At 31.3% G+C, this 13,031-nt stretch overlaps 1 protein-coding gene across 1 annotated transcript; it reads left to right on the top strand.

The window, feature by feature from the left end:
* On the top strand, nucleotides 9,203-11,844 carry LOC105159835. The gene is made up of 3 exons (XM_011077038.2): nucleotides 9,203-9,618; nucleotides 9,702-9,773; nucleotides 10,346-11,844. The coding sequence occupies exons 1-3, from the start codon at nucleotides 9,378-9,380 to the stop codon at nucleotides 11,638-11,640; spliced, it is 1,608 nt and encodes a 535-aa protein (XP_011075340.1). The 5' UTR covers nucleotides 9,203-9,377; the 3' UTR covers nucleotides 11,641-11,844.

Genomic DNA, 13,031 nt, shown 5'->3' with positions numbered 1-13,031 from the left:
GCAAACCTCAGAGGTGGTAGATGAAATTTTCTAAACTATAGGGGGTCTACGTATAATTATACCAAATTTCAAGGAGGAGAGTGTGATTATCCCAAAAGAGAATTAGTATTTTTTTTTATCATAAAGGGGTAATTTGCTTGTTTACAATGTCATCGTGATAAATTGCATTAAGGCTAACAAAAACCATAATATAAGATGATTCTGGTACCAAATTTTTAATATTTACATTTATCCTTTGATTTATTTTTTTATTTTTTTTTATCATTATAGTAATTTTATTTTCTTTAATAGTGTCGCAATTACAACTTTTTTTTATTCTCAACCCACTACTTCACGTTCTCTTTTTTCGCTTTATTTCTCCGTATTGTTTTTTTTTCCTCACAAATTTTTACTTTTGATATATCTATAATTCATTTTTTCTTTTTTATCTTACTCAACTACTTTATTATCACGAACTTCTTTTTTTCTCATTTTTATCACACCATAATTATTTCTTTTTATAATTTTTTTTTATCTCATAATATAAATTTTTATTGATGCTTGCGAGAATCACTTGTGATGACGACTAGTAATAATTAAATAAATCCGAAATAGCCCTCAAAGATCAACTCATATCATTAGTATCCTTATAGGCCTTAATGATTTGTGGACCAAGCATGGATAGCCCAGCCCATAATTCTGATGGGCCCATAGGCTGTAGGCCCGTGAAGTTGGCGGTAACATTGGGCTTCATTCGTATTTGCACTTACCCCCTCCTGACATATAATTTATTTATACAAATTATTATTATTTTTTAAAAAATTACATATATAACTCTAAAATGTCCATATGATTATACAAATTATTTTTATTTTTTTATTATTAGAGGTGATTTTTGTAATTACACAAAAAATAAGGATACACATGCAAAACTTAATTGATCAAGTATATAGACATATACATACATAGAAAACACACATACAAAATACATATACACATACATGTATGTATGTATATACCATACGCTATAAAACTCCAGTTCAATTAGTTGTACGTATACATACGGTTAAAATTCTGATAAATTATCCTATATTTCATGCAAAAAAAAATTATAAATAATAATCCATTTGTGTCGAAATTACAAGAACACAAAACCCTCCTAATTTTTCAAGAGTGAAATTAAAATAAATATACTAATAGTTAAGAAAAAAATAAATTCAAAATAATTAAACTAATCCTAAGTAATATATCCATTTTCCAACTGCAAATCCACTTATTTTATTTATTTATTATTATTTTTGATATGTTAACAGCTAAGTTCATTTAATGCAAGTAACATGGTGCATCACACAAGGTAGAGAGGTCCACATGTTTTCTTAATACATTGTCATCTTATTACATCTCTTGCAATAAATATTTCACACACATATGATCATAAATGTGCATATTCCTATGATTCCTTAATCAGAAAATAAATAAATCCAATGCCAATAATGCAATTATACTATAACCCACTGATGGCTTACAATTTTCAATCGGAACAATGTCATTTGCAGTGTTTGATTATCTTAAAAAAGCGGGACAAAAAATATGATAATAACAAAATAATTGTGCAACACACCAAATATAATAATATGGTGGTGTTTGCTATGCGCGACTCAAAAAAATAAAACAAAAAGGATAAAGTAAAATGCGATATGGTGAAGGAATCTTACTAAAAGATTATTTCGGACAATTTATTATAAAAATTCAATTAAAAAAAAGGTTTAATGTTACACAAATATTTAAATTTTTAAATAATAAAAAAATATTTATAATTATATTAAATTTGAAAAAAATAAGGTAGTTTACTCTAAAATGTGTAATGTATAAAACATGACATGTAGTAGTAGATAGCATTTCATGCGACTCCCTGTCACCCACTGGTCCATCTAAAGCGAAGAGTCTGCCTTTTGTCAGAAAAATTATTTAAATAAAATATATATAAAATTGCTTGTAACGGTCCAACTGGTGATGGTGATTGCCTTGTCAGAATTTCCTGCTCACATAATCTCTACATTTTTATATTAACAATAATTATTACAATTAAAAGTTAATCTCAAAATTTTACAAAGTTATCTTCTTCTTTTTTCAAAAATGTCCCCAACAAAAATTCTTATTACTTAAATAAAATTCGATTAAATTATATTAATTACGAAACAAAGTATAATACGATTATTGTGTGGTTGATCATTGTTCGTAAATTATATATCAATTACACGATAAATATATTATATTTGTCATATAATTAGTTTAATGTTAAATAAGTGATATGATATTTTCAAGTTTTGATAATAATATCATTTTAAAAAATAATAGTTACATATTGTACACATATATATATATTATTACTTTGTCGTCATAAATAATAATAAGGGTACATCATGATTATTTGTAATAAGATATAAATGTCTCCAATTAAAAAGAAAAATACCTCATTTTATAAGGATTCGCATCTTCGAACTTTCGATCGGGTCAGTCTCAATGGACCCATAATAAAGAACGTTAATCGTCTGACAGGTTTCTGCCGTTAGAGATTGAGTCACGTTGACCAAGTAAATTAGCACATTTGACCCCGTAAATATATTAATTACATTTTATTTACGGCAAAACACGCTTATTATAATTTACGAGTATTGAGTATCTCTAATTTACGAGTATTTTCCACTATAAATAATTTACTAACTTTGAAAGAAAAGTTGACAAGCGTCATCAAAATCTATGCGGAAGTTGTCAACTTTTAGTGCGTGTGAATAAATGAAAATTTGGCCTCTGGATGGCGCCGCCAACTTAGGCTTTACCCTTTTTCTTTTTCATTTTTTTTAATTTAAAAAAAAAACATAAATTTCGTCATAAAATTTATATCAACACTATTGAATAGACAAGTAATTTTAGCATTAATTACGATTAGATCCCTTTTGAATGTGTACAATCACACTTTTTTTCCAAAAATATTTCAGAATTCACTTACACTTTCTTCGAAAATTTATCGTTTATATATGATCTCCTTCTGTTAGTATTTAAACGAAAAATAATAATGTCAGCAAAAAAAAAATCATACAAAATTTTAATGTTATCCTTATTTAATATTCTCATGTACGTTTTTATTTTTTGTATTTATAAATGTACAAATGTAATATGTATATATGGAGTTATGTTAATATTATTATATCTTTTTCTCTTACAAGTACAAAGTTATTATATGGGAATGTTGAAAAGGGGTAAAATCAGAAATTTATGTAATTTTTCTAACAATGTTAGTATTTTTTTTGTCCAAAACTCTAATAAAAGAGAATTATGTATAAATAATAAATTTTTAAAGAGGATCTAAGTGCAATTTTAATTTTTTTTTTTGGAAAAAGTATTGTTAGAAAGAGATCTAAGTATAATTAATTCATAATTTTATGACAAACAAAATAATAAAAATTATATACTGCAAATTACTATACAAATTAATTAATACCCACATGCGTTGAACTCGAATTTAAGAATATTTTTTTAGTCACAGGTCATGATATATTTAATTTTCCCATTGAGGCGAAGGTCTCCTTTCTAATTTAAGCCTCTCGACTAATTTATTTTGAAGAAAATAGAATAAAAGATCAAAACATTATTTTAAAAATCAAATTGGGATGATGGCAAAAAAAATCAAATAAAAGATAATATTTGTCATAATGTCATTAGTTGGTGAGATGGATATTGACTGAGTGTATCTTATCATCAATTGATAAGATGAGAACGCCAAAATAAGAGTATAAAGTGAGTTATAAGTCTACGTAGTTGACTCTACTATAAAGAGAGAACCCACAAACTCAAATTAAAATATCAGTTATCATGTTCTTTTGGTCATGTAGTTAATATACCCTACCTCTCAAAATACTATTAGTTGTCTATTGGAGACAACCAAATAATTTCGAGAATTTAGAGTGTGATGTTGAAGAAAATATCAATTGTCTTCTCTTGACGGACCAAGAATTACGGAACTGAAAAAGTGGTTAGATCTGTTTGTGAGGCCAAATTTATTCATGATACTAGGCATATTGCAAAAGGAAGTCCATTTGTAATTCGAAATCCACAAGGTTAACAAGCTAACACTCATATCAATATGTTTGATGTAGGAGCTTATGGAAGAGGCTGGATCGGATGCTTGTAAATGACAGATGGCTTGCTCACTGGCCGAATGCCTTTTACAAGAGCCTTCCACCGCGCACGTCGGACCACTCCCCACTTGTTTTGAGAGGGAACCCAGGTATTCCTCATGCTGGTCCTTTTCGGTTAGATAATTATCTTGATGCATTACTAGATTTTATTCCTTTTGTTCGTTCTATATGGAGAGATAACATTGTTGAGAATGCAATGTTTGTTGTTACTAGAAAGTTGAAGGCACTTTAACAGATATTTCAGCCTCAAAGGAGGAATAAGGGGGATCTCTCTCTTAACTTGAAACTGCTGGAGAGTTCCTTGCTATGGCACAAACTTTAGTACAAAGAGAACCTTCATAACTCCTTATTGTTATGTCTTGAACATTATTGTCGTATTGTGTACATGAAGGCGGTCAAGCTAGAACAACGCATGCTACAACAAAGAGCTAAGATTCAGCTACTTAAGGGGGTGATCAATGCACCTGGGTCTTCTTCAGGAAGGTGGTAAACGGGTCTTACAAATTACTGCCAATAACGGGCATGTTTGCACGGACCTATAGGACATTATTGATGACTTTGGGGTTACTATCAGCGGCTGCTTGGGGGTTGATAGAGATGAGCGGCATAATGATATTAGATACCTGAAGTCCTAGGGTCGACACATTATTATTGCGGAGGAAGCTTCTCAGCTTGTGACTCCAGTTACAAAAGATGAAATCAAGAATACTTTCTCTGATATTACAGAGGATAAGTCCCCAGGAACGGATGGTTATTCATCTGGGTTCTTTAAAGCAGCTTGGCTAATTATTGAAAAACAAGTATCTCAAGCGGTAATGGACTTCTTTATCAACGGTAGATTACTCAAACAGGTCAATGCCACACTGCTCACACTTATTCCAAAAGTGCAAGCATCGGCTGTAGTTGCTGACTTTCGACCATCTCTTGTTGTAATGTCTTTTATAAGGCCATTACTAAGATTATTGTGCAGTGACATAGGCCACTGTTGGATCATATCATCAGTCCTTCACAGAATGCCTTCATTCCGGGATGATCTATCAGTGATAACATCTTGTTGACGCGTGAACTTTTCTCTGGTTATAATCAGAAGCGCCTCCCTCCCCGATGTGCCCTAAAGGTTGATCTCCACAAAGCTTACAATATAGTGGAGTGGGACTTCTTGCTCGCCACCCTGAAACTATTTTGATTTCCGGATCGATTTATACGGTGGATTGAGGAGTGTGTAACCACAATATCATACTTTGTTTGTCTTAATGATAGCATTCAAAGGTTCTTTACCGGGGCACGTGGGTTGCGACAGGGAGACCCGATATCTCCCTATTTGTTTGTTATCATCATGGAGGTTCTTCACATGATACTAAAACAACTTATTGAGCATGATGCAGGGTTTCAATTTCACTGGCACTGCAAGGAGATTGGCTTGTTCCAGTTATGCTTTGCAGATGACATCCTCCTACTCTGCAATGCTGATGAAACCTCTATTTCTATCTTCTAACGAGGGGTGCAAGTGTTTGCTTCACTGTCTGGGCTTCATGCTAACCCGATCAAAGTCAGCTCATTATCTCAAAGTCGGCACTTGAAAACTATGAGTTGTTGTTACAGAGATTGGGTTTCCAAGAAGGCTGCTTGTTAGTATCAATGGTGGACAGCTTGAAAACCATTCCCATCTATTTTTCAACTATTGGTATTCACACTGGTGCATCGCAACTATTGGGAGACAGGTTCGGTTCCCTTGGCTGCACCATAATTGGGAGTTTGGCATTCTTTGGGCGGCAAGGATGGAGAGGCTGCCATGTGATCAATGTAGCTTATCGAGGATTATTGGGATTTCTGGTCTACCATTTGCGACAGGAGCGCAATTGAAGAAAATTTCAATACATTGAGAGGACACCTGAGGCACTAGCTACTATAGTGATAGATGAGATTAGACTGCGTATTACTAGTGCAGATTTATCTTGCAATATTAGCACTATAGTGTTGTATAGACTCTGGAGAATATCTTAGCATTACCACACGGCTACTTTATAATTGTATGATTGTAACTTTATTTATAAATAAAATTTATACTTATAAAAAAAAAGTATGTTTGACGTGGAGATATTATATCTAAATATGCTTGCGAATGATTAATTAAAAAAATAATTCTTTATTATTATCTTTATTATTAATCCAAATTACTTAGAATATATATTTATCATAAGATTCGTTTGAAATAATATATATATATATGTATTTCAATCAAATTTGAATATATGATAAAATAAAAGAGTGGAATATATACGTGAAAAATAAAATAATATTTGAAATCCGAATCTGCAACAATAATAATTAAAAAAAAATATAGGGCATATCCTTTGGTCTGCAATAGATTAGTGGTCTTGGACTGCTAAACCTACTTTTTCTATAATCTCACTCTTCTCTTTTGCTTTATCCCATTCCCATCCACATTCCCCTATTTTTTTACATTCATAATTATGAGCACATGACCTTCCATAAAGTAACAGTTAAATTGCAATGTGCTTTTTTTAAATTTGGTTAGGAATATTTTCTTATTATTTAAAAATTATAAATATTTTAAATATTTAATAAAATTATTTAATTTTTAGATAAAAGTTTGAAATTATCGAGTTTGTCTTTACTGTATTTTAAAGAAAAAAATTAAAATTTTGGATGAACTGGATGAAAATACTTGAAAAACTAAAAAAAAAAATATCCACTTAGTTATTATTTTTTTAAAAAAAATACAAAATTATAATTCATAATCCACAAAGACATTTTGATCAATTCACTATAGAAAATTGATGTAAATCTAATAAAGACTAATAGATTGGATTAATTGTTAGACGACTATTAAAATCAAGGTGATATTTGTAATTTTCAAACAACGATAAAGTATTTGTAATTATACAAAATCTCATAAGACCCTAAGTTAATAAATAAATACCCAATACACTCTCAACCTATTCAAATCTTCTCTTTTCTTGTAGCGGCGGATACGTAATTACATAAATATCTCAATAAATTAATCAGTACATCAATTCAATTAATACATTGCTATAATTGAGAATAATTAAAAAAATACAATAAACTCATATAGAATAAAGTAATAATCATATGTTTGGTGGGACTCGAACTTGTTCATAAAATTCCAACTTTAATCACTAGACTAAGACATCATGAAATATTCAAATCTTCTCTTTTATATAAATATATGCAAAAATATCATATTATATATATCAATAATAATAATAATAATAATAATGGATTAATAGTCACTTAATTCTTGATAATGCTTAGCGCATAACCACTAAATTAAAGTCACTTATAATTAATTAGTGAGCACTTAATTAATCATAGGATAAGGTGTGTAGATTAACACATTTGAAATTAATCGCCGCAATACTTGACTTAGTTTCCACAGCATGCCAACATTTGATTTCAATTGCATAAATTGGCTTTCAAAACTAATATATATATATATATATGTATGTATCCCATTATTATTATTAAATATTTGTACCAAATTCACTTTCTTTTAATTCAAGTTTCTAATTATAAATTTATTTATTTAATATGTATACTATATCCATAAAAATAATTTTTTTTATGTACTTGGTCTATGTATACTACTTTTATTTAGATAAAAATTTCAAATTTAAACTAAAACGGACCCGAAACTCAATATACCAAAATATAATATCAACAATAAAATATCAGGTGATAATTTAAAAGATAGTTATATCTACACTTTTTAATCTATGATCAGTTTAAATAAACTATCATTGCTTTTGAATAATTATACATACACCCCCTAAAACGTTAGCATCATTCCATGTTAGGGGTGGTTTTTATAATATGCAAAAAAATAAGGGTTGTTGCGTAAATAAATTATATGATAGGGGGTGTAAATATAATAATTTTTAATATCGCCACTATAAAATATATATTAAGTGACAATAATTTTTTTAAATCTTGTCATTATATAATTATTAGTGATGAAAAATATGCATAAAGTTGTAGACATAAATAATAATTGACACATTAATAATGACACAAAATATAACGAAAATAATTATTTGTTATCACCAGATCGTCCCTAATAACTGACAATTTTATGCATAATATTTTTGTTCATAAAAAACTATACAAAATAATAAATTGCAAAATTCATCATTGTGACAGAATAAAAATTGGTATAATTAAATATATATAATTAGTGAGAGTATATTTTATTTTAATTTCATGTGGACAAAAAGTTAAGTTTGGTAATTATTAATAATTTAAAGAATGGTCCATAAAATGCCCGAAAGAGATTAGCTGTTGGCGTGTGAATAAGATGCTTATTCCAATACATACTACTGCTACGGCCCCAACGCGTTCAAACCTTCTCTATATAATATTTCGAGGAAAAATACAATAATCTATCAATTATTACTATTAAAATAAAATGAATAAAAGTATATATTTGAATTTATATATATATATATATATGAAGTATATACATATAGGTCAGCATTGACAGTCAAACCCGATCAAATCACAACTTCGTTGTAATTATTTTATAAATCATAAATAAATAATTATTTAAAAGACGTCGACATGTTCTATTCTTGCTATTATTTATTGTTATTTTGTGTGAATATTCAATTTGGAAAAGAAAATTTTTAAAAATCTAAGAAATAAAAATGACGGATAAATTTCACAAAACAAATGCTTTTTTCATTAGCCAAAAGTTTAAAAAAAATAAATAAATAAATAAAGTTTTAAATTTTCATCTCTAGAATATAAAATAACAAAAAAAAAAAAAAAACTATTCCAGTCGGTTTTTCGTGTGTTATGCATAATATTTTTTGGAAGTGTTCTTTTTGTTAATTTTAAAATTTGATTGTATGTATGTTTAAAAATTATGTTATTTATTTAATAAAAATAATACGCGTTATTAATATATATTAAATAAAAGTAAGCATACTACAAAATTTAAATTAAAACCAAAGATGGCAGCGTCTCTCTCTCTTGAAGAATAAACAGAGGAGAGGAGCCACCCGAGAAGGCACAAACACCTTTCTTCCCCTAAGAAAACCAGACATACACATATTCCTAGACAAAGCTTTCTCCTTTACAACTCTTCCTATAAACCTCTCTCTCTCTCTCTCTCTCTGTGTAAAGAAACCTTCTTCCTCAGCTCAGCTTTCCTGGAAAATGGTTAAATACCAGAGGAAAAATCTGTATAGCCAGTGGAAGAAAAGCAAAGACTATTACTACTACATGTTTGATGAGGATGAAGAGTCTTCTTGCTCATACCCTTTTACCTTAATCTATGCAAACACCAAGAAAAGAGCAAAGCCCAAGTTTTTCTACTTCGCTTTGCTTTCTCTGCTTTCTTGCTGCCTGATTTTACCACCCCTGTTCTTGTTCTTCAACTCAAACTTCTCCTTGCTCCGTGAGTCTTTTTTCTTTCCCTCGGACTACATGTTTTTCTTCACTGATTTTTGGGTTTTTACTGTTTTTCTTGTTGTTTTGCAGATTCATCTGATAAAGAAGGCCGTGGTTCAGGAACTGATGTAGATGGCTTCCTTTGCTCAGCTGTTCCTAATGGTATGTCTGTCAGCTCGTCTTTTGGTTTTTAAATCTTTGTTTGCCTTCTTCTATGTGTTTTATTGGGGGTGTTTTTGATGTTTTTTCTTTGTTTTCATGCTGACGATTTGCTGGATAAAACAAGAAAGATTTTCGATGTTTTTTTGCCTCGGCAACTCAAGTTTCTCTTATGTCTGAATCTTATTTTCTTTTCTAAACAAGATTTACTTCTGTTGTCTTATAGTTTCGACGAACGAGAATAGAGCTTCTTGTTTTTATTCCTACAAACCAATTCTTGTCTTCTTTTCCATTCTTTGATGTGTTTGTATTTGAGTTTCCCTTTTCTCTTTTTAGTTTTTTTCTTCACTGTTTCATTCTTTTCTTCTTGTGCTTTTGGCCCCATATGTTGTTTGTGGATTTGAAAGCGTGATAGGGGGAGCGGGATTTTGGGGTCTTATTATAGTGGGGTAGGGACAATCACACCCTTGATTATTATGTTTAATCAGGCTGACAACATTACAATGACCATCTTTTTCTTAAATTCTGCTGTATCTTTTCATATGTTAATGGAGGAATATGAACTCTTGATGCAGGTACTATTTGTTGCGACAGAAGTAGTATAAGAACAGACATATGTGTAATGAGAGGGGATGTAAGAACTCACTCTGCCTCCTCGCCTCTCGTCCTGTACGATACTGTTGGTTTGAATGCTTATGCTCCGGGCCTATCTGATGGTCATGATGATGAAGGGCAGGTGATCCAGCATGAAAAGATTAGGCCATATACGCGAAAATGGGAAACCAGTGTGATGGGTACAATTGATGAGTTAGACCTAATCCTAAGAAGAGAGTCGAGCGTTCATCAGAGGTGTGATGTCCAGCACGACGTCCCTGCTGTGGTTTTTTCGACTGGAGGCTATACGGGCAATCTTTACCATGAATTCAACGATGGGATTTTGCCTCTATACATCACTTCTCAGCATTTCAACAAGAAGGTTGTTTTCATCATGCTTGAATATCATAATTGGTGGATTACAAAGTATGGTGACATAATCTCCGAGCTCTCCGATTTTCCAGCTATAGATTTTAGTGGGGATAAAAGGATCCACTGCTTCCCAGAAGCGATAGTCGGCTTAAGAATCCATAATGAGCTCACAGTTGATTCTTCCTTGATGGAAGGCAATAAGACGATCAGAGACTTCCATGACCTCCTGGACCGAGCCTACTGGCCTCGTATTAGTAGTCTCATCCAGGATGAGGAACTTGAAGCTCAGTCAAGACTGGCGATTTCACCATCAGTGGTTAATCCAATTGAGACAAAAACAGAAAAACGAGGGTTGGATCAACCTAAACTGGTTATAGTATCTAGGAACGGCTCAAGGGCAATAACCAACGAAGATTCACTTGTGAAAATGGCTGAGGCTACTGGTTTTGTAGTTGAAGTTTTGAGGCCTGAAAGAACCACTGAGCTTGCAAAAATCTATCGAGTCCTCAACTCAAGCGACGTTATGATTGGTGTCCACGGTGCTGCCATGACTCACTTCCTCTTCATGAAGCCTGGTTCTGTTTTCATCCAAGTGATACCCCTTGGCACTGAATGGGCAGCAGAAACTTACTATGGAGAGCCAGCTGGGAAATTCGGGTTAAGATACATTGGCTACAAGATCCTCCCGAATGAGAGCTCATTGTACAATGATTACGACAAGAACGACCCCATTTTGAATGATCCAAGCAGCGTTAACCGTAAGGGATGGGAATTCACAAAGAAAATCTATCTTGATCGACAAACCGTGAAGTTGGACTTGAAAAGATTCCAGAAGCGCTTGCTTCGCGCCTACTACTACACTGTAGCTAGGAAGAAAGGGCGTTCGCATCGTCTATCTGAGTAACATCGCAGCTCTCTTTAAGATCATTTTTCTAACACATTCTTTGGCAGTTCCACTTTGTAAATGAGTAACTACAGAAGGAAGAAAATGGTTGTAGAGATTAGTGTATCACTGTCTTTTTGTACATCAAACAGCAAAGAATAAGCTTTCTTTTTGGTTTTAGTGAAGCGAAAAAAGAAAAAAAGTTGGCCATCTTTATTATTCAGACATGCATTTGTTCTTTATAGCAATATGGAAATGGGAAACTCTAACCCAATTTTGAGTTTGGCCGCACCAAAATTAATTATATGACAAGGATAATATATTTGTATTGTGGTAACGAATCACAAGTCAAGAATTTTGAAAATTTCAACCGTTGGGCAGACGAGTCTTAATAAAGAACTTAGCTAGCTCATTATCTTGATGAAACTTATGAGCTGCTATCTGAAAAGGGTAAAATTATAGAACCATAGTTTGGTTAGTGATTTTTGGTAAGGACTTCATTCTCCTTATAATTATGTCAATTGAGTAATAAATGAGGAAACTTAGGAGAACCCTTTTATGAGTTTGGTCTTCTAAATTCAAGATTTCACTTGAAAACAAGTTGCCTGCACGGAATTACAATTCTTGATGAGTTCCCAAAGATGAAAAGGATGTAAGAAGGGGAGATATCTGATCACAGGGAAAGCAGCATTTGTTTTTATTTGATTGGAGCATCTAAGCAGGGCCACAAGTACTGTGCTGGAAATCGACTATGCAATGACTTAAACCTGCAAAATTGTCACTTTTAAATAAAAGTAAATGTAAATTCATTGTAATTACTCCAAATAAGAAAGTCTAATTATTATGGGATTTTGTTTTTGTCAAAACTTATTCAAGGGTAAAGTACAACGGGCTTTTATGAGATTTATCATAATTATAAATACTTTTTCATTATTTAAAAATTTACGAGTATTTCTCTAAAATTAACAATTATCTAATAAATAACTCCTATAATGAATTATCACAAGAGAGTATTTGTTAGACGATTATTAATATCAGAAGAATATTTATAATTTTTCAAATAAGAAAGATAATTATAATTAAAACAAACTTCATGGATTCTGTTGAAAATCACCCTCTCATTTTTCAACCATCATCCAATTTAGTCACCAACTTCCAACTTGTTGTACTATCCAAAATAATTGTTGGTTTTTGATGAAAGTCATAATTTACTAGGATGAAATTGTTGGAATGAAGATAATGTATACGCATAAGCTGCATAAAGACACATCAAATTGCAATCATCGTGTGTACCAAGTAAATATTTGAAATATAGTTTTCTTCATGGAGAAATCAAAGAAGCGATATAGGGCTTTTTTCATGCCTATTCAACCACGTCTCTGTGGCAAATTCTTTTTATTTCTTAAATAGGG

This window comes from Sesamum indicum, linkage group LG4 (genome assembly GCF_000512975.1).
Source record: "Sesamum indicum cultivar Zhongzhi No. 13 linkage group LG4, S_indicum_v1.0, whole genome shotgun sequence".
NCBI lineage: Eukaryota > Viridiplantae > Streptophyta > Magnoliopsida > Lamiales > Pedaliaceae > Sesamum > Sesamum indicum.
This window is presented reverse-complemented; position numbering and strand designations above follow the sequence as displayed.